The 27,973-nt window shown below is 41.0% G+C and overlaps 1 protein-coding gene and 1 non-coding gene across 2 annotated transcripts in view; one reads left to right on the top strand and one right to left on the bottom strand.

Annotated features, from left to right (window-relative positions):
* Positions 1 to 27,973, bottom strand: part of Ryr3 (ryanodine receptor 3) — a 556,876-nt gene that overhangs the window by 278,816 nt on the left and 250,087 nt on the right. The window contains 7 exon segments of the mRNA XM_063250329.1: positions 5,243 to 5,364; positions 8,726 to 8,899; positions 18,264 to 18,420; positions 20,465 to 20,539; positions 23,991 to 24,084; positions 26,851 to 26,950; positions 27,827 to 27,939. Of these exon segments, the coding sequence (XP_063106399.1) occupies positions 5,243 to 5,364; positions 8,726 to 8,899; positions 18,264 to 18,420; positions 20,465 to 20,539; positions 23,991 to 24,084; positions 26,851 to 26,950; positions 27,827 to 27,939 (835 nt within the window).
* On the top strand, positions 13,062 to 13,190 carry LOC111758500 (small nucleolar RNA SNORA33). The gene has a single exon (XR_002792686.1). It is a non-coding gene; the product is annotated as a small nucleolar RNA SNORA33 (small nucleolar RNA).

The raw sequence follows: 27,973 nt of genomic DNA, 5'->3' as shown, positions 1-27,973 counted from the left end.
ACAGAAACATGACTTGGAAAGGTGTACTCTTATTCCTGGTTTTGCCCTTATCTCTCTGCTTCCTGGCTGTTGCAAGGGGAGCAGTGTTCCCCCATCTTGCCATGTCACCATGACGGTCATGCCTTAGAGCCAGCCAACCACGGAGTGAACTCACTAAAAGCATAAACCAAATTAAACTTGTCCTTTAAATGGTGGGTGTCAGGAATTCTGTCCTAGACTGAAAATCTTACTAATGCAATTATACAAAATAGATAAAATACTGAAGACTATTTTTTCTAATTAAAGAAGCCTGACATACGTGGCTTTGGTACCCTAGCACAATGAAATTCAGAGATAGAAAGTAGAAGTTACTAAAGGCTACAGGAGAGAAAGAATAGGAATTTTTGTTTAAAGCGTACAGTTTTAAGTTTGGTAACTCTGGAGGTAGATAATGATGATCATTATACAGCAATTTTAATATACTTAATGCTACTGGACTGTACACATAAAAATGGCTAAAATTATGAACATAACACTATGCACATTTTAACATTACCAAAGTATATTTAAAAGTAAAACATTGTATAATCAGTCAGCAGTTCCATTCTTAGGCATTTGCTCAAGAGAAAGGAAAGCACAGCTCTGAAAATTTAAAATATTGATGGAAGCATTAGTTCATAAGAACTATAAATGGAACAAGAAATTGCTCAACTTACAAGCAAAATGTGCTGTGTTTATTTCTACATAAATCTGTCTCTCCACACACATATATCTCACACACACAGAGGCTTCACATACATATGTAAATACCGTCAGTGATGAAAAAGGGGTTATGCAGTATGGGCAGACCTTATGAATATACTGCTAAGTAAAGGGAAAATTTTATGTAACTTGATGTTTTAAATTTCAAAAGAAAGCAAAACCTAGGTTAGTGGTTTCCTAGGCCTGGGGTTACCAAGCAATGGCTAAAATTTATATTTTGGAGAAGATGGGAGTATTCTAAAACTTAGCTGTGATGATGGTTGTATGGTACTGTAAACATTATAACAAACCATACACTTAAAAGGATAAGTTTTATGTCATGTAAAACTGCTTGGAGCCATCCAACTATGGATCGAATCTTCTAAATCTGTGAACAAGAAATTTAAGAGTTAGGTCCACCTCCTGATCTGGTGGAGAAAATTTCAAGACAGCCCAACATCAGGCTATGGCATGGGTACTACTGACTGCTTTAAGCCAGATGTATTAGCGAGAAATGAAACAAAAAGCAGATCAGAAGTATCTGAATCCTTAAATTTTGGCTGGAAAGGATCTTCTTGTAAAAGTTGAAGCCAAAGGAAGTGTGGCTGCTGAGCAGACTAGCATCATTGAAAAGAAATCAAGTACTTTGTACAGGCTCAAGAACAAAGATACTTCAAAAGCATCTCAGGAATCAGCAAAACCTCACTTATCACATGCTCAAAGGAAGACAAATGTAAACTTTTCACTTGAAAAGACAGGTACTGAGGACCCTGCTTGAGAAGGGCTTCCTAGTGAACTGGCTTCCTGGGATTTATTTTACCATGATAAGCCATCCAGACAGTCAAAGTCTGCTACAATCGTAGCCTAAGGGTGCCTGGCTACTGTCCACACTAGCAACAGACCTCGGTCTCATGATACTAATTTTATAGGCCTACAGACACCAACAAGGCCAGGCAATATATCCCTGATAGAAGCTGTGAAATGAAACTCAAAATACAGCCTCCCCTGGAAGTTGGAGATGCCAGTGACAAGGGATATCTTCAGAAGAAAGATACAGATAACAGGCAAAGCCAGGCCAAGAGAAGCCACGGGGCTATCACGGGCAAGGCCACAAGGCGGGGACACCCAAGCCTTTTGGAGCTCTTTATCACCACCAAGCGTCTCAGATATTGGATATGGAGTTATAGATGTTTGCCCTACTGGGTTTTGGTCTTGTTTCATTCTTTTCTGTCTCCCTATTTCTTCCTTTTGTAATAGAAATGTTAATCCTGTAGCATTATATTAGAGGATTACCTTGCTTCTTAAATTTTAAAATGGTTCACAAGGAAGAGTTTTTATTGTCTTTGAGACTTTTGGGAAAGAATTACTGCATTTTTGGTTGTACACAGAATAGCTGTATCTTTTTAAGTATAATTATGAGCTTGTCATTGTCTTTATTCAGAGATTAAGTATGGCCTAAGGAGATATGTGTGAGCATCAGATTGATGAAGGGCAGAATGTGATGTTAGTTTAACTGTCAACCTGATTGATTGGCTTGGATGGGGGGGTTAGTAAAGCACACTTCTGGGTGTGTTTGGGTGGGCAGAGGTGTGACCTTGAGAACTGTGTCTGATCCCTGGCGTCTTCCTCTCGAGTTATTCCCTGCTGTGCTTCCTAGCCACCAAGAATGTAGCAGGTTCTGCCATGCCTTTCCTGACTTGGGGCCAGCTGACATGGACTGAAACCAGGACCAAAAATAAACCTCTCTTAAGTTGTACATATCAGGAATTTGGTCCCAGTGATGAAAAGCTGACCAATATAATGGTCCAATAGTATTTTATGGTTATGTACATTTTATTCTTTCATTAATGAGCTGATAAACATGTGGATTGTTTCTACATTTTCACCATTATAAAGAGTGCTGCTGTAAATATTTGTGTATGAATTGTTGTGAGAACATGCTTTTATTTCTGTTATGCAATATACCTAGAGGTAAAATTGATAGGTCACATGCTGACTGTATGTTTAACCATTTGAGGAACCTGCTGACTATGCTAAAAACGACTGCCAATATTTTACTCTCCCATCATTGATGTATGAGGGTTTCAGTTATTCCACAGTCTCTCGCACACTTGTTATAAATAACCATTCTGATTACAGTGATCCAAGTAAGCATAAAGTAATATCTCATTATGGGGTTGGTTGGTATTTTTCTGACTGATACCGAGCATCATTCAATGTGCTTATTTGTCATTCTTGTGTCTTCCGTGGTGATAGGTCTATTTAGATTCTTTATTCACTTTTAAATTGTCTCATTTGCCTTTTTTATTGCTGAGTATAAAAGTTCTTTATCTTGGACATAAATTTATTATCAGATGTGTGATTTGCAAGTACTTCCTTCCACTATACAGGTGGTCTTCACTTCATAGTGTCCCTTATAGCATGAAATTTTTTGTTTGGGAAAGTCCAATCTATTTATTTAGCTGATTTTTGCCTCCGATATATTTTAAGAAACCACAGCCTAATCCAAGACCATGAATATTTATACCTGTACCTTTTTCTACATATTTTATAGTTTCAATTGTTACATTCAGATCTTTGATGCGTTTTGTGAATGTGTGAGTTGAAGTTCACAGACTTTTATGAAAGATTAAGGGCAAGGGTTGAGGAACTGGGGACCTAATGAATAAAGCTGTATCTCTTAAGGGTAATGATTTTGGCATTAGTTGAGGCTACATGGATAGCTCAGGTATTGCATGCAGCTATTTTTTTTTTTCTGCTGATATAAAACCATTTATTTCTGTAGTCTTTCTTTAAGAAAAGGAGCAGGTTGTGGAATTAATGAGACATGGAAAACAGGATGCATTTTGCTCAGAGATCACGGGACACCACTGCAAAGCCAAAAGTAAACAAAGGATTATGGACTTGCAGGTCTCAGTTCCTTCACTTGGCAGAAATGTCTCTTTATTATTCTCCTTTCTGCAATTTATAGTAACAAAATCTCTGAGTTACCCTGAGTACACAGCTGGCTGGCTAGAGAAATATTTCTCAGCCTCCCTCAAACTAGACGTGTTTACATGACTATGCTTTAGCCAAAGGCACCAAGATAAAATTTACCTACTTTTGAATTACACTCTTTATAAAGCGAACTGCTTGCAGTTCACCCTCAGCTCTCCTCTTTGCAGGATGGAGAGTGGTCACACTGTCGCTTGCAAGCTCATTTTGGGCATGTAGGTGAAGAAAGTACACCAGGACAGTGGTTCTCAACTGGGAATAAATATAAGAATCGCCTACAGAGCTTTAGAGCTTTAATCAGTCTCCAGAATTTATGTCTCCCCTCCTGAGATTCTGATGCAACTGGACTGCAATCCAGACATCAGGGTGTTAAAAGCTGCCCGGATGAACCTGATATGGTGCCAAGGTTAAGATCTTTATACCACGGCAATGATTCCTTTTTCTTAATTTCTTTTTTATGGTACTGGGGATTGGACCCAGAGCCTCTGAGCTGAGCTACAGCCCCAGCCCTTAACATTTTTTATTTTGAGAACAGGACTTGCTACATAGCCCAGCCTGAAGGTAGACTTGCGTTCCTTCTGCCTCAGCCATTTAGAATCAGGACAGTGGTTTCTTCAACTTCTGTGTGCATCAGCATCACCTGGAGGGCCTAGAAAAATATGATTTGCTAGATCTTATTCCCAGGGAGTCTGATTCAGTGCTAGGAGGAGAAACCTGAGAATTTGCATTTTTAACAAGTTTGCAGATGCTGCTGCTGTGCTGGTCTAGCAATGTACTTTCAGAACCTGTAAAAGATGTCGAACCAGCAAGATAGACACAAACTGAGCCCTTGGTTGCTTTCCAAAAACCACCTGTCCATTCTGCATTCTTACCTAAAAGAGAAGCGAAAATTTATTCTGAGCTGCAAGGGCAGCTTAGCCCTGTCCTAACCCACATTCCTCAGATTCAGTGTTTTAAATATTCTATTTCATGCAAATTCACACGCATAATCTACACATTTCTTGCCTTTGGAGTATTTCCTACAATAGAAGAATGGCTGGGAATACTGCACTGTTGCCACTAGAATCGGCTCCTTCCAGTAATTGGTGCAAACAGTCCGAGTTCTGTTTTGGCAGGGATTCAAGCAGCCAGTTCAGTTACTTCTCCCACTTCAGCCCAGCCACAGTTGGGCAGCCCAAGGCTTTCACTGCTAATCTGCTTTGATCCACACAGTTCTGAGTGATGTAGAAACCTTTCTAAATAGATGGGAGTTCTCCTCTCTCCTTCCCTCTGTACACACTAATACAAAAGGGGAAAAATATTCCAATTCTTTTCATTTTATTTTCATGCAAAATTTAGCCCTTCATCACAGTGATCCTGAGAACAAATGAGACTTGGCCATTACATTTTAGGCTCAAGCTGTCTTTGGTAAGACTCTTTGTAGGTATCGGTTATTTCCTGAAAACACTCCAGTATCACAAGGAGGTAGGTGGGCAGGGTTAGAAGGCTGCAGAATAAATTCTGCCAGAAAAGGAAGGAGCTTGTGTACCTGACAAACCGGCTGAATAAGGCTGTCGTGTTCCTGATGATCCGAGCAGCCTGGGACTCCTCGCGCTGGCATCTCTGCAGTGTTAATCCATCATCCATGTGGCCTTCCTGGTGGAGAATGACCTACCCAAGGACGAGGGAGGCAGGGCCAGGTTACACATGACTCCGTAACCAGGCAGTCAACAGTTTCTGTAGTGTTTTCTTCTCATTTCCTTTCCCAACCAAGCTCCTTTGGGTCCATTTTCAAAACAAGACATTAGCAAAATTATTTCACTCACATGCCTTATTACTGATGCATGAATCATTCCTGAGACATGGTGCTTTTGATGAAAGTAAAATTTTATGTGCCAAAATGGCATGAGTTACAATAAATTCCTTGGGCCTAGATGGCCAATTTGAAGTGCTGAAAATACACTGTATAGTATATTTTGAACACAAACCCTTACCACTGGAGATTAGAAAAGTCACTTTGGTCAGAGCTTTTTCCTCTAGAGATAATTTGGGAGGGAACAAAGATAATTTAAAGCAAAGCTCTCTCCTAGGATCAGGCTTATATTTCTCTACTGAAAGGCAGCTACACTGGGTTAGATAACTGTCGGACTGGGAATAGCAGCTCAGGATGGTGGCTTGCTTCTCATGGAGGCTGAAGAGGAAATTTCAAAGTATGGCCTTCAATATCAACCAACTTAGGCTTAGTCCCATTATGCCACTTGTCGGCTGTGTGATTTTTAAGAAAACATTTAACCTCTCATTGCTTAGTTTTGCCATTCACAAATAGAAGGTTAGAAGGTTGTTTTGAGGCTTAGATGATTAACATAGAAAACATTTGGCATAACCTGCCCCAGCCTCCTGAGTGCTGGGATAAGAGGTGTGGACCACCATACCCAACCTTAGTTTTATTCTTTTGAGTGTATGTCCTGATACGATGAATTTACCCAGAAAGTAGAATACAGGCTTACAGACATCTGTGTTCATTGGGAAAGGCATTCCAGCCATCTCCATAAAGCTGCTTAACCATTAGCAAAGGATGTCTTTGCACTGAACTCACCAGCTCTTAGGGAACCTTCCAGAACTTCCAATAACCAGCGAACAGTGCTGCACTTTGCCTTACTAATACACTGGCTGTGTGTGTACTTTCCCTACAGACCAATTTCTTAGGGTTTGATTGCTCAGGTAATATGTAAACCAGCCAGCCAAACAAGAAAGTAATGAAAACTAGAGGAAACACAGTTGTCAGAATACTGTTTTTATGCCGTTCTCAGGTCTTCTTTTCTCACAGAGGCCCCAAAAATTCAATGTGGGAACCACAAAGGGGGGCAATTCCTTTCAAATTAGCTACCACCATCAGCTTTGCTACTGTGTGTGTTCTCCCTTGGCTTTTCCAGGTTTCTGATTTGTTCATTTCATAGAATGCTCAACACAGACACGGACATTCTTTATATTTTCAGAGGGATTTTTTTTTGCCTTATTCTAATGAAATGGAGCAGTGTGTCCCTACCAAACAAGGGCCAAGTATTAGATCATCATAGACAGAGTTTCTCCCCAAGTCACAGGCATGTTTTAGCAGTTATGTGGCTCTAACGACAGGGGCAGGCATAATAAATCAGCAATACAGCCTGGGATCTCTCCCCATGGACAGTGCTTGGAAAATCCCCTCTCACCAAGAGTCACAGCCAAGATCCTCAAACTCCACTCTCTTTAAATGTTATCATCATCTAGTGGAGCTGAAAAATTACAGAGGCTGCTGGTGATAATATTCTCTGGAGTCTCTGCTAGCCAGGTAAGAGGATGAGTTTCAGCATCTTTACTCAGCTTGCCCTGATTCCAAGGATGTCGTCCTCAGTCCTAGGCTGCACCCCTTTAGGACTCAGCTGAAGACCTTCTGTGTTTTCCAGGCCTGTCCTAACTTGGGAGTCCCTGGGTCCCAGCAACAGTGTCCTGGTGCTGCTACACTCTCAGCACTTCTGCTGGGCTCGTCACTGCCCTTGCTGCAGCCTCCTGTTTGCTGTCTTGAATTCACACCTCCCACCCATGGTCGAATGGATCCTCGAGAAAACTGCACGGAGAATTTGAGGCCGATGTTTCTAGAGTTCTCTCCACTTACGAAATATTGGTTCTGTAAATCCTTAGACCTAAAATAACCCTCCAGCGTAGTGGAGCTAACGCAAGGCCCCGTTATTCTGTTGGAGAAATTAGTCAATGTTTGGGGAGAAAAAACAAAGGCGAAGTGTGTTCACCTTAGTGTGATAACATTCTGCATGTGATCATCAGTAATCGTACTCTGAGTGTCTTGCTAACTGGAAGCTGCAGCCAGTTTCCTTGTTTTTGTATTTCAGCCAGCCTTTGAAGCTGTTTTCAGAAGAAAGGCTGAGATCATGCAAGCTATTTATGTGGCCTCTTATTTATTCTGTTTTTTAATATCCTTTTGACAACCTTATTCTTTTTTAAATTGGAATGTTTTCTGGTAAATCTGTGTTAAGCTCCATACGTCAACATTTCCCTGGTCTTTCCCTCTTCGTCCCTTCTTTCTCCCTCCCTCTCTCCTTACCCAGGGCCTTCACACCGAGTTACATCTCCAGCCCTTCTCCGTCACTAAGTTGCCCAGGCTGGCCTCAAATCCTTCTGTCTCAGCCTCTCAGAATGCAGGGATCACAGGTGTGCACCACTATGCCTGACTGTGTGCTTTACTTTGCACAAAGTTAAGATACTGCATTGTGCTATTTCCAGTACCCTTTCTCACAACACCCAGCAATCTTGAGAAATCTGTCATTACCACACTAGGCCGACACATCCAAACTACACTATAGCAATGTGGCCTAGAACCTTATTTTGGGACTTGACTGTTGAAATCTGTGGTTTGAAGTGGTATTCCATGAAAAAAAAAGTACCACTCGCTTGGCATTCATTCTCTGGCTCCTATCAAAGAAATGCTATTACGGCAACTGACTTTCTGGTAAAAAGACGCCTCATATATCCAGGAAGGCTTCCTGTGGCAGCATCCAGTGGCATCTCTGAGGATACGGAATCGTTTCACAGCTTTTTTTTTCCCTGCACATTAGTTTCCGAGGCTTTGTTAATATGCAATCTGCATTTTCTCTATAGAGGTTCTATTCAGTTTCCATATTGTTAAAAGTGTGTAATAACTCCATTATCCTCAAATGGAGGGAGCAATGATGTGGGTAATCCCAAAACAGGGACACTGCTAAAAATCATTGAGATCAGATTTTGGAATAAACTAAACTAAACAAATCCCACTCCCTCCTCACAGATTTGCATATACGGAACGGTTTTGTTTTCTTATTATTGAATTATATTACTGAGTTAGACTGTGGGGCTGGCCTGGAGAGACCATGTACAACTGTCTCAGAGTCACTGGGACAGCAGGAAATAAATCATGTCCGTCTGATGCTCAGCATCACTTCCACTGTTTAGATGCTCCCAACCCAGTGCAAAACAACTGTAGGCCGGGTCTCTGACCCTTCACCTTTCTTTTCAGAGGTCCCAGGCGGGATGTTTTGGCATCTTGTGCTTTGTAGGTGACCCAGAGCCCACTGGCTACATGCTGGACAAAGCAGACCGAGTCTCCATACTTGATTTCTGGAACCCCCATGCCTTCCATATCTCGCTTGTGACTCGAATCCAATTTCTCCTTGATTTCCTATTTCGTATGAAAAAGAAACAAACATAAGCATGCCTGATTACACAGAAACTCAATATACAAGGCACATCATTTGTGCAGAATTTGTAAGCCAGAAAAGTGATTACCAAAATAATTATGATCTGCCCATCCAAGCCAGGATTTTATAAAGGCTTGTTTCTTTTTCTGCTGTTAGCTGTAACATCAGTGCATTTCAAGTTTTGGCTACTTGAATGATTACCTAAAACCACGGAAAATTAGGCAATTGGTAGTTTCTTGCTTCTGTTCTATGTTATTTAATTCTTTATTATATTTTCTACTTTGTGCATCTTGACTTACGTAAGTCAAGTAAATAACCTTTTCTGGTCAATTAACTTATTTTAAGCAATTGGTATCTTCCAAAATTTTAGTGATTATCTTGCATAAATGTCCCAATTCAGGACTTCACACATATCTGTTAACATCTTATCTATCCACTGCTCTATCAGTCTATCAAACATTTATCTGTCTTTCCATCCATTCAAAAGAGAGCCGACGGGGTGGTACTGTGTCTAGGCTGACGCAGTAGCTCTTAGGGACACTCCGGTTGTGAGACTCAGTCAACGGATTTCATTTGTCAGATGCTACTATTTCACCAATTATCCATTTAACACTATGGAAAAGGGACTCACCTCGCCTTAGGTAACCACTGGGTGACAACCGGAAGCACCTGCCGGGGAGCACGTCATGAGGGAGGGCCCTTCGGTGTGGTATCTTTCCCCCTCCTCTTCAATCAGGGTCTCTGTGTCTCTGTTCTGAATGGCTCCACCTTATTTCCATTTTTTATCTATACTTTGTGTTAAATCACTAATCTGTAAAAGCCATTACCTAGGCAGCATTTTGAATATTTTACAGAATAAAAAATGTGTCACACTGTTCCCTCTTCTTGCAATGTTTCTCTCATTTTAATGATGGAACAACAGCGGCTCATGTATTAAGCACTTACTATGCTCCATGCAGTGTTCTAAGCTCTTTTCATATACAGATATTAATAACAAAACCTCCAGTGCAGCTACAAATACTGTCCCAGTTCTACTGCCAAGAAAATGAATAAACTTATTTGCCCAGCATCACTCAAGGAAGTAATGCCAGGATCTAAATCAAGAGGTCCAGTTTCAGGGTCTGTGATTTTTCTACTAGTATAAACTTCTACACATCTTTCAAAACCCTGTACACATGACACTTTCTCTGTGAAAACAGAGTTAAATTTGTCTTCCTACATTTTCTCAGGAAAATCCATTCTTTGTATTGAACATTTAGCACATCAGAGTGTACATGGGTTGTTTACATGCCACTGTTTTTGGATGGGTCAAATTTTGAAAGAATCAGTTCGATTACTTTTAGATTCTTAATACGGAGAACTCAAATCTCTCTCTATATATATGTATATATTTAATATTTTCTTTCACATGTATTTGTTTTACATTTCAGCTCATTTCTTCTTCAGACTTTCATAAAAGCAAAATTAGTTATTTCACACACAATTAGTGATTTAAGGGGCCATTTTGAGCAGTATTAACTTTGTAAGAAAAATATTTGTTTTAAATACATGAGCTGAAAGAGTGACTAGACTTTTAAATATGAGTTTTTGTTTCTCAGAATGAACATATCCAAAGGGAGAGATTTAGGACTTCGTGTACACGTTGACTGTCAAGAGCACATCTACTGTACAAAACAATGGATACTTGATTTCATCTCAGAAATATGCACAGTTCCAGAGACACCTAGGACTTAGAAGATGCTCAGAATTTTATCTTTAGACTGTTTTTAAACCTCAGCCCATGCAGTGAAATAAAAAGAAAATGCACTACATGTGTTAAATACAAAGAATCACCTTACCTCTCTCTTTAAATTTTTTTTGTCTTTTTTCTGACGGAGTTTCACTATAGGGTTCAGGGTAGCCTTGAACTCACTTTGCAGTCCAGGCTGGCCTCACATTCGCAGCAACCCTCCTGCCTCAGCCTCCAGTGCTGGGATTACAGGCGCGCATCACCACACCCAGTTTACCTTATCCCTAGTAGCGCCTGGCACACTCCTAAACTAGCAGGGAATACGGTTACTTCATCTATTTTCTCCCGTTTATTTACTTACGATTTTCCCCAAAGGATATAAATGCTAGAGTGGCTTAAATAAATGAGTCATGGTTCTGAATGGAACTGAGTGTCTCTCTGTGTCTGTGGTTTTATAAATCAACACTATTTTCTAAAGTTCTGTGGTAGACACCAAAGCAATCATTTCTAATTTAAAAGGAAATTAGCAACAACAAAAACTAAGAAGCGAGGCAAAATCAACATTAACAACAACCCAATTCTGCGTGACAATCATGATAAACCAGTGAGGAAACAAAAGAGGTTAGAGACGCAGAAGCCTGTCAAAGGCAGACAGATGCTGCTGGTTTCCTTCCGACTTGAGCTAAGTGAAAGCTCCTCTCAGCTTCCACTAGAGTCTGACCCCTCAGGAGCCACCTTCTTGCGGAAACCCTGCACAGATGTGACTTTCTCTGTGAAAGTAGAGTTAAATTTCTCTTGCTACATTTCCCCGAACTCCCTTTCAACAACTTCCAACTTTCTGTAAACTGAAACTCTCTAAGTTCTTATATGTGTTTTAATCAAATTGGACTATGCATACTTTATTACGTTTCACTGTTGAACATAGATGCACAGGGTTTCCGATAAAAATGCTATTTCCCAGTGGCACACATCTGTAATCCCACATCCTAGGAGGCAGGACAATCAAAAGTTTGAGTCCAGCCTGGGCTACTTAGTGATGCAGCAAAACCTTGCCTTAAAATAAATACAAAAGTGCTAGGGGTGTAGCTCAGTATCAAGGTCCTGGGGTCAATTCCCAGTCCTGGAAAAAGAATAGACTGATTTCCGCTGACTGACTGATCTGGTGCTGCCCTCTGTGGTTCTGTGTGGTACAGTGTGTGCCCTCCTTCTGGGAACTGTGAGTAAAGAGTTCTCCCTTCAATGCCAGTCACTTCCTGAGTAATAATAAAACATACTTCTCAAAACACATAAGAAACCTTTGCCATCACCCTTGCCAAAAGAAAGACTCCTGAAGAGCAGAAGTAGAATTTGCCTTTGTGTTTCGCATAGTGCTCTGCTGGAAATAGGCTGCAAATCATCGTGTTTATTTGATTGCTTTGCAGGCGCTGAATCTGTATATCAGTTAATCTGCACCGGTATTGCCTATGTCAGAGGATGAGCTGCCTCTGAGAAGGCCTGTGTCACATGGTCTAATACGTATGAAAGGATAATAATCATATCTTGGCCTCCACCGATGGCTTATTAAGGAAATGCTCATGAGCTCATCATAACCATCATCTCAGCATTTGGCGTCGGTGACCAAGTTGCTACTCTTAGGGTTGATTTAGAGTTTCTTAAAGGACAAATGGGAACAAATGCTGGTATTATCCTGTGCCTAGCTTGAGTCAAGCATTGTGATAACTTTAAAATGACAATATCATATCCATAAATTTACCAGTGGCCCAAAACTGACACATATTATCCACAGTATTCTGCAAACATTTTCCCTAAACTTCTCAATGGATCTACTCTTTTTATTATTTTACTTTATAGATGATAAAATTGAAGATTTAGCAACTAGCTCAAACTAGACAGCCAGCAAATAGTGAAATAATTCAAAATCAGCCTATTTATATTTTAATAGAATTTAAAAAAAATTTATTTTAAAGAGAATAAAACAAAAGAGGGCAGGACAAAACAGATCAGAACAGAACAATGTAAGCAACACAGCACTTCACAACAATACAACTGGATATTAACAGTAGCTACCATGATGTCTCTTTCTTTGAAATAGTTGAGCATACCTTCACATACAATAGTATCAAACATAACAAAATAGTATAAAACCATTCAAGAGAATGAAAGCATTACAGGGCATTCAGAACCAAATAACAGAAAATGAAGACTGGCTACTATAATATCTCATTTACATTAACAGAATTATATAAATGATTATTATATCATTAGTGCAGTTAAATAATTAACTGTGTCAGTGTTTTAGCTGTTTAGAAGCCATAGTGAAGCAAAAGTTAAACATGTATTCAAGTCATGAAGAAATAGCTCTGAGTCCGCTAACACTTTACGAGTTGGACACACTGGTCAGTAATTGCAAGGAGAGGCCAGCCACTGAATCTGTTTATCTGCATGTGTTTCTGCAGAAATTGAGAGGACTCTGGTAACAATATCGCCACTATTACAAGCCTTGCAGACATCAGTCATTAAGGTCCCTGCAAATAGCTACACATTTGATGATGGAAAGCACTTTTATAAGACACTAAAACATGGTAACAACCAGTGCTAAGAACTAGGGAGGCTGGTGGGCGCAGGTGCTTAATGATATTGAAGAACAAGTCCCACCCCACTAAGTATGAGCTAGGAGCTCCTCTTTCACAGAAAATCACCCTACTCACATTATTTAGAACTCAGCCATCTCTTGCCATGTTTCTTTTTAGTCCTCCGGTTAGTCCTTACATGATGTTAGGCTAATTATTTTAATAGGCAGAGCCTTCAAGAAAAGTTGTAGCTAGTGCATTCCTCGGGTGTTTTTTGAGAAACCTTGAAGAATTGCATTTAGGTTCATTTTCGTATAACTTTCTCATCTGGAATCTGTTTCCCTCCTGAACAAACCCAGAACCATGGTTCACATAGCGTCACCGTCTGCAGGGAGCTGGGAGAGCAGAGTCACCAGCCCCGTTAGGCAAGGTACATGCTGCAACAGATCTCCTGGGATTCGTCTCCATACCTGGCAGCTAATTCCTATAACACCATCTCGAGGGCACAGGAAAGGCAGGTGGAGGAGTCACGCCTAACCAAAGCATAGCACATGTAGCGATCTGACAAATGTCTCCTAAATTAAATGTAATGTTTTTGTCACAGAGGAAAAATTTTCTCTAGCAGGGAACAGTGATAACTCTATGCCCTTATGCAATGAAATAGGCAAAAATTTGAGATTCTAGCTCAATCATTTCAAGACTTATGATATGGTCATTTAAAGTGGATTTTCAAAGCACTTTTAGAGTGGCTATAAAATAAATGGCTATGTGTAAGGCAGCCTGCTTTAACATTTATTAATTCACCCTGTCCTGAAAGGAATTCAGTGCTGTAAACTGACATTGAGACATGACATCTAAATAGCACTGCCATGCCACGGTAAATATTAAACCACATTATCTGACAATCCTTAGGGAATGGGCTTGCAATGTTAAGACCATGGAAAAATGATGTGAAATCAAATTCATAGAAATTTGACTTAGATATCCAACATAAAATGAGTCTTGTTCATTGAATGTATGGGATTATTATAGCAAAATGATTATATAGGAATGACAGAACATTTCTATAAAGATGATGAAGGTTGACATGAAATGGATTTCACTCCATATTCCGGTGGATAGTTACACATTTATGTATTCTTTAAGTAAGGAATTTTTAAGCTTAATAAATGGTAAATAATGGGCAGGGTACTGGAATGAAGAAAAATAACTGGGCATAGTGGCACATGACCGTCATCCCAGAACTCTGAGAGCCTGAGGGGTGGGAAGATCACAAGTTCAAACTCAGCCTGGGAAACTTAGAAACTTAGTGAGATTTTGTTTCAAAATAAAACAATGAATGGCTGGGGAGGTAGCTCAATGCAAAGGTCCTGCATTCAACCCTCAGTATAGAAATGAATGAATGCGTGCAGAGGTGGGGTGGGGTATGTGTGGTCCTTTTTAATTCAGGGTTCCTGCTTGATGGGTAATAACTGCAATGGAAGCAAGAACAAGGTTCTCTTCTCTGAGTGGCACTTGACATTTGTCAGGACATGTGAGAAGGAGCTCACACATCAGTGCTGGAGTCCTGAGAGGTTAAGACACATTATGGGAACAGGTGTGCTGGTGAGAAAACACAGTTCAGATACTGAGAAATACCGAGTGTGCTGGTTCTCAAGGCAACCTCAAGCAAGTGATGAGAAACACATGGAAGTGCAGGCTGGGGTCAGATAGGGAAGAATCTTTCATATGGGACTTCAAGAAAGTGCAAATAGATTAAAAACTACGTTCCAGATCTCACGAAGAACAATTGGGGATTGAGCCAGATTTAGGCAAGTCTGAAGCCATGTGGTGGGTTGGAGTGGGTCTCCTCTCACACCAGTTTGAGAAAAGATTTAGGTGCTATATTTTACAGGCAATGATATCTCTCAGACCAGGGTCATCCTGCTAAAGAGGGGGATGAGAGGCTTTGACCAGGACCACATTCTGGCCATTACTCTGCATGGTTCACATAGCTTCCTCAAACACCCAAAGTCTGATTCCATCTGAGCCAAGCCCGGGCTGACACTTGCAGCTGGTGCTTGCATGTGGCCACCTTTCGGCAGGGCTCAGCCACATCCCTTCTCATTATACACATGATCCCCAGGGACACCTGCCACTACCCTTGTAAGGGCAGGTGTGTGAGGATCTACATGTGCATTTGCAGCTGTCAATGGCCCTCAATTTAGTAGTCACAGCTGCCACAGGCGAATGCAAGTCAACAGAGAATGCAGCAAGATGGAAAGCCCATTGCAAATGCTTCATGCTTTAGCATCCTCTAAAACATGTGACTGCCACCAAAAAGTGCTCCTCGCAGGAACGGTCTTCTGCTTACATGCCTTTCTACCATACCAAGTGAATAGATGAACACACCACTTCCTCCCCAACCCCATTCACGTAGGACACAGTTTACTTTCTCTCTCAGCCTTTCCACAGAGTGACCCCAACTCCCTACCACCATTTATATTCTGAAACGATGTCTTTGGTTATGTCACCTAACCCCTTAAGAGGCAGGAGCAGCAAGATGACTCAATGCCCTTACACTGTTGAAAAACGGGCCTTGAACTTCTGTCTATTGCGGGTCTTCTCTATCTCCCAGGGAGGCGAAGCACAGCAGTGTGCAGCTAGCAAAGATCACACTGCAGTTAGCAAAGTAAGAGGCCAGTGCATTGCCACGTTCTCTCCCCACAACTGTTTGGATTATGTGTGGCAGAGCTGTGGGCTTCCACATGGTCTTTCTTCCTTGCCTGATCTAAAATGTCAAATGCTCCACTCACAAAACAGTCCAAGGACGCTCCAACCTCCTGTATGAACAAAGCCATAGATAACCTGTCACAGAGCCTAGGCAATTTTAGTTTTGATTCCTTTCAAATGGAAATGAAAGAAATTGAGTTGAGTGCTACTGCACTGAGTTATTTAAAACTGGTAGCACACTGACTTCAATGAAATGTAAATACATTGCCAAATGCACAGGACAGCATGACAGGGTGACTCATGGGTGACTTTCACCTCTACCTCGGCTGTGCCAATCGTCTCCATGGTACTGCAATAGCTTTCCACCCTCAGCTGCTTGCCTGTATATGAATGCAAATAGAGGGACTTTTTGGGCTTTCTGAGGATAAAATGTACACAGAAGCCAAGCATGGTATGAAGTACAAGGAGTTTACAAGGACCCCAGGGTGCTCTGAGCTTTTCTGGCTTCTCTGCAGACCAAGGCACAGTGCTGAGCCATGCTCGCCAGGAACAGCCAAGAAAGGAATGAGATGGAAGGCTTCCCTAGGAACAGGACCCTGCCGGCTCCATGGGAGGCTGCCCAGTTCCTCTGCTATAAGAGACGTGGTAAGACCCTGGATTATAGTTCTCTCCCAGCCCCTCTCAAGTGGGCTGGGAAAAAGGGGTTGAGCATGCAGGTAAGGAAAAGGACAAACGTGCAGTCTCCCCAGCAGGCACTAACTGTCATCAGCCATGCGGAGGCATTTCTCACTTTCTGTCTCCTCTTGTCTGCCTCATTTGTTCCTGCCTCCTACTCTGTGTCCCAATTGTCCTTAGAGGAGAATGAGACCTGGCCTGTCTCTCGTGTTACACTGTTGCTTTTTTTTCCCCTTTGATTCTTTGAACATGTTGTATTACCATAAACCACTTCCTGGAGATCAAAATGACTTTGCTAGACATAAATTTGAATTTAAGATCCCTCTTGTCCTGGAAATCTAAAAAAAACCCCCAAGTATTGATGGTAACATGAAGAGATCTTCTCAGAACACTAGAGTGAGGTCAACTAGGCAACTTGTTATTGGGTGATGAGGGGACAGAAGGTGGCATCTGAGGGGAGTTCTGGAGGATAAAAAAAACCTCTAATTTTAAAAAAATATTTAAAGGATAGGGGTTAGAAAAGCTGGATTCTAAAGTAGGGAAGTTCTGGGGCAAAACACCTCCTATGTGCCAGAGATGTTCTTGGCCAAACAAGACCAGAAGGACATAAGAAGAAGGAGAAAAAGATGAAGCCCTAGTTTCAGAGAAAGGCAGGGCAGGGAGACTGCCCTCTCCTGATGCACTAGGACTCAGCATTGCCCTAAAGAAAAAGCAGCTGTCAGCTTCACACCTCTTCCTGCACAAACAGAGTCATCAATAACCCTTACTGAAACTGTGTGGGAACACAAGTCACATCTATTTCTGGGAAGGAGCAGAGGAATGAAGTCAGGAATGGAACTCCTACTGGAGATGGCGAATTGTCCTCTCAGAAGTGAAAACTCTGCATACATCTGGGGACTTTTGTATGCTTGGATGCTCTTTCTAGAACAATCACCAGGTGGAAGAAAAGTCAGCTGTCCAGCACAAGTTAGCACAGTATGCAGTCCTCGCTGTCCACTATGTCCAGCTCTGACTGACACAGAAGCAAAACTGGGCTGAAAGTCTAAGTTAGACTTTGGACAAAGTGGTGGTTTACAGACACATCAAATGGCAGAGCTTTTCACATGGGGTCACCTGGACACCACGGGATCTAATGTCAATGAAAACTGGACGGACAGCACAAAGCTAAGAGATGTGAACAGCGGGGGCAGCAAAAGGGGAAAAAAGGATGAAGAAGACACCAGTAACTCTGAATATTGTAAATAATGAAAGACAATATATCCAGCATTACGCAGTCTCTGCATCTACCTGAAGTAATTTTCTAAATTTAAATACATGTAGTTCTTATATCCCCATTGCTTTACAGGAGTGAAGCATAAAACTCACAAGTACTGTAAACAACTCAGACAGTACTAAACAGTGACAATATATTCCATCAGTCTCTGCGCAACAATATCTACTCCGGTGATCCCTGTGTTTTCCAGGGCTTTCCAGTCTTACCCAAGACTTTGTCCTTCACTGAAGGTATCTTTGCTTCCAAGAACTCAATTGAAAAGATAATACGAGAGGTCTAAATACCAGTCTTTGTTTCAGACCACCCCTTTGCTATCATAGTTCTCCCCGGAGGTTTCACAGCTTTCACTTCTAGAATGGGGTCAAAGGCCACTCATCACACCTTACCTTTGATGCTCGAAAAGAGAAGGCTGTGGACTTGGTGTCTGACTTTCCCCGGTCTTGCAGCAGAAGGCCTTGGTCCTCCGTCAAAGCTAGGTAGTGGCCTGTGGTAAGATGTCGGAGTCGGAAAGCTTGGCCCCATCTGATGTTACTGCCACTCCAGCTGGGAGAGAGATGCAGACAAAAAGCAAAACAAACAAACACAAAAGACAGAAAAACAAGTCCTTTTCAATGTTCGCCATGTGCTGTCTTACACACACCCGCAGATGTGAACCAGTCCCTCGACTTGGCCTAGGACTTGGCCTTGTCTGTGTAGGGCTCAGTAAGGTGCTCTCTTTTGATCCTTTTGAAAGATTCAACAAACATCATGAACCTGAGGCTATGACAATCGTGTACTATAATTGGAATTCCCAAGTTTCTGATTTTTCCTTTACTCTGCTAAAACATCTTGATACAAATAATCACAAAATGGACAGGAAGATTATCTTGTTTATTTGTCTATTTTTTGAGACAGGGTCTCACTGCCTAGTCTGGATTGGCCCTAGAATTCTCATGGCTCAGCCTCTTGAGTGCTGTGATTACAGCCACGCATTATCATGCCCAGCAGGAAGACTGCCTTTTAAGGAAAACTCATTTTTTGGTGGTGGTGGGGAAGTGCATAATTCCCAAATGTCTTATCTAAACAGAAACATTTTATTACTGCAAAGAGTCCTATTTTCAAGAGAAATACCAAAAATGACCTGTGCAGTTTATCTTCCCCAGGGAAAGGCAAGTAATAAGCAAGTGTGATAAGTAAGCAAATATTGTGTTATGTGAGGAGATAAAACCTATGAAAAAAATAAAAGAGGATAAGAAGATCAAGATAAGAGAATCTCATGTTGAATATTAATATTTTCAAGGTCCCCACCAAAAAGTTAGCATTACACAAAAGTTATAGCATATATTATCCACAGAATAACCAGTATCTCAAAATTTATCTTTTAATTTAGAAGAGTCTAAAAGATATTTGCATCAAATTCTAACATTACCACTTTGAGGCATCAATGAATCCAACTCATGTTGACTAAAGGCTTTAATTCTTTACATTAAGGTCTCTGGGGCAATGAGCTAACAATCATAACTAGAACTATATGTATATACCCATTCTGACTTAAAAAGTCCACCAAGCAGAAACAAGGTTTAATATCCCGAGAAAAAGGTTTAACATCATTTTAATTTTAACAAGATCAGGTTGAGAATATAAATACCCCAATCCAGTTAACAAATGGGTGCTCCTTATAAACAGTATTCATTTCATACTCTAAATATATATAGCTTTTGTCAATTACACCAAAACCAGCATTATTTAAATCAGCAGTCTCCAAATAATGTTTCAGTTAAAAAAATTTAAATGAGGTGATCTATGTGTGGAGGTGTGCAGGTGTAATAAATGAAGTTCTAATATTTTCCACTCATCTCTGGTGGATTATCTCAAAGACCCTCACAGGAGCATAAACCCCTCATGAAAAAGACCTTGAACATGTGTTCAGGGAGGCACTGAACTGAATGCTAAAGAGAAAGGCAGAGATGAAAAACCAGACAGTGGTACTAAACCTTTCTCATCCCAAGCAGGTAAGCTTTGGCATAACTTCCCCATGCACTCAGCAAAATAAAGGTGCTGTACATAGCTGGGCAATCCTTCAGTAGTTTGAAGTTTAAGCAACATGTTACTTAAGCTTTTGTGAGATATTCTTCTAGTCAGCTTCCTGTCCCTTCCACCTAGAAATATTACCATCTCTGAAAAGTTCTGATAAATGCCACTTTTAATAGGTGCACTTGCAAATTAGTTTTACTTCTCTTAGTCAATGCCATCATGTTACTTATCTGTCTCTGTCACTTAAAGCTAACTTTGCATTGCAGCCAACATATCTATTGAGAAGAAGGTGAAAGCTATTTGGGATCCAGAAAATTTGACTTAAAAAGACAAAAAAACAAAAGAAATTCGATAGCTTCCAGTGGCCACGTATGAGTCTTGCTTTTATTCCTCAGGCACTGAAGGTACAGCTGAGCCATTAGCCTCAGAGTCAAAGCAGTCCTCTCGGAAATCATGCACCAAGGACTTGTGAGAGTTTGTCAAGAGATGGAGAGCAAATGAAATATTTAGGAGAGTGGATTATCCTGGAAGAGCAAGCCATCGGGAAAAAAGCAACACATGGGCCTTCCATTACCTTATCCGAAGGGGTTCCACTCTCCACAGGGACCTGGCTCTCCTCCCGGCTCCCCCGGCTTCATAGAATACTCTCCTGTGGGTAGAGTTGGAAATCAGCACTAGGTGACGGACAGCTCCCTGCACAGCGGGCAAAGATCGGCCTCGCTGACCTCAGAAGTCAAACAAATCAGACTCACAGGAAAGCCCAGTTCCAGTGGGTCAAAATAGTCTAGTCACACACACGCCATGACACCAACACAGAATGCTCCAAGTATTTCAGGTTTAGCTCCTTGATGTGCTTTGTGTCTTTTGTCAATGCTTCATACTTTTGAAACACATCTGCAGATTAGTGTGATTCACTACCATTGTTTCTGTAAGCTGGGGACACAGCTGTATGCATGGTCGGTTATTGCAGTGCTCGTGGTTTTATTATTGAACTGCTGTCTTTTCTCTTGCATTAAGAGTTATCCTTTACTGCATTTATAAATATTTTTAAAATTTTCTAATAGCTTTATATTTGCAAAAACTGCAAAGATAGTCCTCACAGTCCTTTAAAGTCTTGATAAGTTTTCCCTGAGGTCATTTATCTTGTACTATTCACATCATATTTGTCAAAACTGAGAAAACAACTTTGGGATGTCATTACTAGCTAAACTCAAGATGTTATTTATATTTCACCTAAATTTGTCTCTTAATTTTTTCCCACTCCAGAAACACATTTAGGATGGCATACTGCATTTAATTGTCATGTCTATTCTATGTCCTCTAATCTGTTATAGTTTTCAGCCTTTCCTTGTTTTATGTAACTGAAAGTTTTTAGAATTATTGGTTGGATATTTAATAAAATGTTACTCAAGTTGGGTTTGCCTCACATTCTTCTAGTGATTAGCAAAGCCTGTTTTTAAATCTGTGTACTGGGGCGCAGCCAATACATACCTCAGTGTCTACTGAAGTGGACTTTCATAGTTTAGGGACATATCTCAAAAACAATAGTCCACATTAACTGGATTCCTGAATCTAGCCCCTTTTTATAATTTGAGACTTTTGATCAAGATGGATCATTTAACTGTGTTTCAATTCACTAGTTTAAAATCCTATCTCCACCAGAAAGTATTTGTTTATATCACTACTGAGTCACTCAAGCCCCAGGATAAATGGGATCCAGATTTTGGAAACAATAAGTAAACATTAGAGGTAAATAGGAACTGTATTTTCCCCTTCAGAGTAGTCCTGTGAATTGGTTCAAAATAAGAGATAAGATCTGAATTTGGATCTGTTATATGTGTGATTTGGGGAAGGCTCTCTTCAACTTCCCATGCCTCAGCTTTCTCATCTGTAAAATGGATTCAATAAAGGCACTTACATACTAGAATGATTGTAAAGGCTCAATGTGTTTTTTAAAAGTAATTAGGGCCAGGGACATTGCTCAGTGGCACAGCGCCTGTCTGACAAGTGCAAAGTCAAGAGTTCGATTCCCAGTACAGATAAATAAATAAGTGTAACTAATGTGTAGAAGTATGTTCCTGGATGTACAAACTACTACAAATTATAGATTTATCCAGATTTTATATGAAAATGACATTTATGTGAAAATGACAGAAAAACACATTAGTGGCACAAAAATATAATGAAAATTATGTTAAGAGTGCTTACTTCTAGAAGGTGGCATTATAGAGCACACTTCTAAATGTGTTTCTGAATGCACATGTAATCAGGAAGTACTTAGTCATTATGAAGACAGAAAATCCTTTAAATCTGTAGAGTTCTGACACCCCAGCCATTTCTGTGTCTGGCCCAGGATGAAAATGATTCTACAATGACTGGGCCACTTGGAGGCATCTGCTGAGATTTTCCTGGTGCTTCTCCCCTATCAGGGCAGGACAGAAAGAGGCCTCAGGTGGAGGTGAACTAGTTCAGCCCAGGTCAAAGCAAGGCTGCGTGCTGCTGGCCCAGAGGACCCTTTCCCCCTCACATCTGAAGGAGTCTTACACCTTCATTCTTCCTTCCTGGGACATTTTCACAGTTTGATCTATTTAATCTCACAAGGTGACTAAGGTCAAAATGATTTGTTCCTGTTCCTTAAAATAATCCGAGGCGAGGAGCAGAGTGGGAGGGAAGCTGAGGTGCTTTTGAAGGCTTGGCTGACAGATCAGCCTTAGCTTCAGTAGGTGAAGTGATTACACCAGGGTGTTTGACAAGGCGGAGGCACAGGCAAGGATCAGAGCTCAGAATGTGAGCACGCCGATTTCGAGTTTCCATTCAGGGACAGCCTGTCTATCAAGCCTGGCCGCTTGCATGATGCAGAGGGAATAAAAACAGTGTCCTCTGGAAAGTGGACCTCCTGCTATGTTCTCCATTGCTGGTTCCCTCATCCGTTCCATAATGTCAGTGTTTCCAATGATCCTGTCCAGTTCGGAGGATTTTTTTCTGACACTGGAAGACAACGAAGAGGCTTTTCATTCACCTCCAGCTGATGTGAAACAGTCAGGTTCCAATGGGCCCAAACATAGCTATTTACCCACCTCAGTCATAACTCCTGCTTGATTACTTAAAAATAAAACTCTGCTATTTCTTTTTAGTTTCATTTTCTAAAACACAAATGAGAGCCTCAGGCATCCTAAGCATGGGCCGGCCCCTTTCTCTTATCTCAGTGATGGCACCTGCACCCTCCTGTGAGCCTACTTGGGAACTTCTGTCTGCTCCACTCACTCTGCTCCTCTACACAAAAGCTCATGTTACCTTTCCTGTCAAGCAGGAGCTTGCTGAATTCCTTAAAAAGAAGCCCACCAAATGACGAGCTTCCCCAAACTGCGCGGTTGCTGTCCAGGCTGTTCCTAAAGTGCTTTTAATTTTAATGACAGGGATGTGTGTGTGTGTGTGTGTGTGTGTGTGTGTGTGTGTGTGTGTGTCCCCGGCAGGGCCCTCTTACTGTTGCCCTTTGCTCCTATCAGACATCCACATTTGGCTTCTTCAGTGCTCGCTGGTAATAAACTAAGTCAGCAAACTTCACCTCAATTACTTGGGACTAGCAATGGGAAGAAAAATGATTTGCCTTGAAGAACCTGCTCAAAAATTTATGAAGATTCCCTACCCCATTAGCCTGATTTCCATTAATACAATAGGTGCTTCAGCCTGGTGAATGCTACTCAAAACTTACAGTCAGGAGCAAACCAAAGAAATGGGCTTGTGAGGCATTACAGACTTTCTGGGCGTTCTGCCCCTCCCGTGTGTTTGTCTCTCTCTGTCTCACACACACACACACACACACACACACACACACATACATACACACACTCTCCCTCTCCTTCTTCCTGTCTCCCTAGAAGGAGGGGCAGAGGGAAAGAGAGAAGGAAAAACCCTCACAAACAAATGTTACTGGCCTTCTTTTCCTGTTTTATGTGCTGGAACTCAAGGTTGAAGCAATGTTTTTCAATTGGTCAAAACCTACAGAATTAATCTGTGGTCAAAATTGCACAAATATTTGCAAACTAGTATGAGTTTGTCTTGGTGAGATAGCTGGGAGACAGATGAAGCAATTGGCCTACCTGTGCTGGGGATCATTCTGGTCTGTGGATGGTATTGTCAAACACTCATCATGACCATGAAAAAGACGTACCACATGCCCACCGAGTAGATATCCTACAAAAAAATTATATTCTACCATGAATTAATGGGGAGTTTAAAGATCACATCATACTATAAAATGTGCACCATATTATAAAATGTGTAACTGGTCTGGGCCAGTACAGGAAATGTGAAGAGGGAGACATTTGGGGAATTATGAATTCCATGAGCTCAGGCATTAGGCAGAAAACAAAGTTAAAATGAGTTTAACCCTGAAAGTTAAATAGACAAGCTTGCAGAGGTGAGCAAGTCCAACATCAAAAGGTAAGGTGAAAATAGTGTGTCAACTGGTACCATTTTCTTTAAAAAAAAAAAAAAAAAGGATAATTAAATTACTGTTAGGAAAATAAAGAGTTTCTAATTGCTTAGTATGTAAGTATATCCACCACCACATTTCCAGGGAAGTTCCTATACCTCACTACAGTGATATAATCTATACTCTGTGATAAAAATCTAAATTGAATTACAGTCATGAGAGAGAAAAAAGGGGCTGGGAAAGTTGGTAGCAAACTGTTCCTCAGAGCTGTCTTGAGAGAGCTAGCTTTCAAATGCATCTCACAAATGCAGATCACATCTGCACGGTATTCTGACAACACGAAAGCAGAGGCAGAATTACTCTCCAGCAGCTCTAACTGGACAAGCATAGAGGCTGCTTTCAAGAAGCGCTAGGCTCTCAGAATAGAGCAATCTTTATAATCACGGAGTCTCGATTTTGAAAAGAAACAATGAATATCAAGGACATGATGACCTATTACTGCTCAAATAAATTCTGAGCCTTAATTTCAAAAACACTGTAGCTGCAAAGAGGACCAGTCTGAATTTGCTTTACACAAAGAAATGAGATTTATTATTCCTCTATATTAAAAAAATTCTGCTGACTACTGTGCTCTCAGGAGGCATGGATTTAATATGTTTAATTTCTCTATCAGGATTTTTAAAAAATCACATAATTAGATCACTTAAACTATTTGGGGTGCTGAGTTAAAACAGTAATAATAAGAAGTCATGTCAGAGGGAAAAGGGTTTTATTAGTGAATCTTGGGCAGTAACAGTCAGATATTCCTTCTCCCTCTTTCTCCTCCCATACGCTTTTGTCAGGTACGCAAGGAAGGACATAATTAAACTTCTCCCAAACATTTCCCCCTAATTTTCTATCTTCTTTTGCTAATGTATTTAGATACATATTTTTGCTTTAAAATAATTCACGAGATACTGTGGGAAAATTCTCAGGAACCAATTTATTTAGAAAATTAAATCCTTCAGCCTCCGGTTCCTGAACCAACCAACAGTCTTCCTCTTGGGATGGTCCCCATGCTGAGCCCCTCATGTACGGTTAGCAGCCTTTTCACCTGGGATGTCCTCCTCACACAGAGAAAGCTGCCAAGTTCTGGTGCATGGGGACTATTTGGGATGAAATAGAGGCCACAGTCAGTGAAGAAGCATCACGATGAGGATGCCAAGGTCCCTGAAAGCAGAAGCAGGTCTCTCACCAGAGAATGCTGAGAGGGAATTTGCTACAGCCAGAGATGACTCAAGGGAAGAGCTGCTCAACCTACATCACCACAAGGACATTCAACACTTCCATGAGGTCCTTTTGATGTGATTTGCAAACACTGCTTAATTAATCTCCACAAGTCCTCTGCTGGGAACAAGAGATAATTTTATCCTACAGTGAAAATGAAAAGTTTCCTGTGGAGAGTGAGGCAAAACTTTCTAGGAAAAATTTAAATTCGGAGCTTCTTAATCCTGATGTGGGGAAGACGGAGACTCCAGTTCAGGTTGGTGGGTTAACTGAGACGTCTCCGAAGGCCGACTACATTACGCTGTATTACAGCTTTCCATGAAGGGCTGAAAGAATTAAAGGCTTGGCATTCCCAGCTGTTCACTTTACTCAGGATGCCTTCTGAAAGTGAAACAGCACCTTGCCAACTCTTACTTTTCCCTTTATTTTCAAACATCAGAGCACAGAAGGGCATCGCTCAGTTTGAAACAACTGGACTCGGGGAAAAAAATAGGGTTCAAGCCTATTTTTATATTTGATATGACTATTTTTAAAAATTCTGGCTTTGCTTTAAAGTGCTAGAATGGAGTGTAACAATGCATAGGTCACTGACATTTTATTATTCTGCTCGGTTGTGGTGTTGTCTATGAGCAAGACAAGGCCAGTCTGTTTATTACACAACCTGCAAGGTCCACTGACTGCCTGGTTGCAAGAAACAGGGCATGAGCACCAAGGTGGAAGATATTATTTCCGAGGAAAAAATACAATGCAGGGAAAATTTCACTTACTATTTTTAAATGGTCTTTCATAAAGACAAGAAAAAGTAAATGACTAAATACACTTTCATTATAGAGGAAATTCTTCAGTGTGGAGAGAGGCCTACGGAAAATACAAAAATGGTAAACTATCTCTTCTAAGATGGAGTGCTGAGGTCTATGCACTTGTAACTATAAATAACAATGAAAGAGAGAGAGAGACAGAGAGACAGACAGACTGATGGACTTAGAGAAAGAGAAAGTGCATACCCAAATTCTGAATTCATCTGATGCTAAACAATGGGCTCTAAATGATTAAAAAGCGTCAGGAATATTCATGTACCTGCAGGTTTCAGGGCAGAAAATAATCCATGCTGACATCAGAGAAAAACTTAGGCAAACTAAAATCATGCAACCTGCATACCAAGATACTCAAGTGGGAGCTGAGAAATACAGAAAATGTCAATTTATGCAGCACAAGAGAGACTGGCTGGCTCCGGGCTGACTGCATACAAAAGAGCCCACCTTCTTCGATGCTGCTTCCCGAGCACGTAGGGTGTACATTCCAGAGGGTTTGCATGAAGGAGGCATCCACTTGTATGTTCCCATTGGATATCGAGAGATGCTGCAGCAGAAACAAAAGAAACATCCTTTAAATCACCAGCTCAGTCCCAACACAGCAGTTCGCCTACAATTTCAAGAATTGAATTCAACAGTCTTTCTGCCGCCTGGCTCTACATAGCCGATGGGAGATTCTCCACCCGATCTAGAAGCAGCTTCAAAGTGGGACATTTTATTCTGGTAAGAGGAAGTATTCAGCTACAGAGGTGGCAGACAAATGTTGACTTTATCCCTCAAGTGGATCCCTGGTTCAATAGCAATTCATAAAATTTTTAATCTTTGTAGGATAAAGAAAACTCACAAATGGAAAAAACTACTACAGCATTTGTACAAACCAAAGTAAACCCCGCAGCCAAGTTTGACTCTGTGGGAAACTACTGTAAAGCATAAAAATTTATCTTTGACATTTCTCATATGCTCTCAGTGTTTTCTGCCTTGTACACAACCTCGCCTATAAGATACTGCCTGTTTTCCCAACCTCTGCACCACCCATGCACTAACGTGTCAAATTCTCCTACTTTCTCCAACAAAAGTTTATTATTCTGTATTCCATTCTCTATGGATTGTTCTCCACTGGGAAAAGGCCAAACTGTGATAAATTCATAGTAATGTCAGCTAATGCATAAACAGTGCCTAGGGTATTTCCGCAGAATTTGCTGGATCCAGCGCCACAACCCAAATGAGTAACTAACAAGTTCCAGGGTCCACTATCACCTAGGCAGGGAAGAGACTGTAACCATCTTCCAAGTATACTGTGCAAAGGTGTCTGATTCTGGCTGACCTGTTGGGGGTCAGTTCTCCTGCCCAACCTGTGGGGGCCACCTATTTGTAGGAGGAAAAGTTTCAAAAACAAAAGGCACCTGTGTTAGAAGATACTTACAAGGTATCTCTCAGAGGACACACTGACGAGGATAAGGTCATCGCCGATGCGCACCTTCTCCCCCTCAGATCTCTGTTTGGAAGCAGGATGTATGGTCCACCAGCAGGCTTCTCCTACACAAAGGCTTCCTGTGTTAGTCACTGTTTC

The sequence above is a fragment of the Cavia porcellus genome, unplaced genomic scaffold (genome assembly GCF_034190915.1).
Source record: "Cavia porcellus strain 051 isolate PalLab524CR breed Dunkin Hartley unplaced genomic scaffold, mCavPor4.1 scaffold_6, whole genome shotgun sequence".
Classification (NCBI taxonomy): Eukaryota; Metazoa; Chordata; class Mammalia; order Rodentia; family Caviidae; genus Cavia; species Cavia porcellus.
This window is presented reverse-complemented; position numbering and strand designations above follow the sequence as displayed.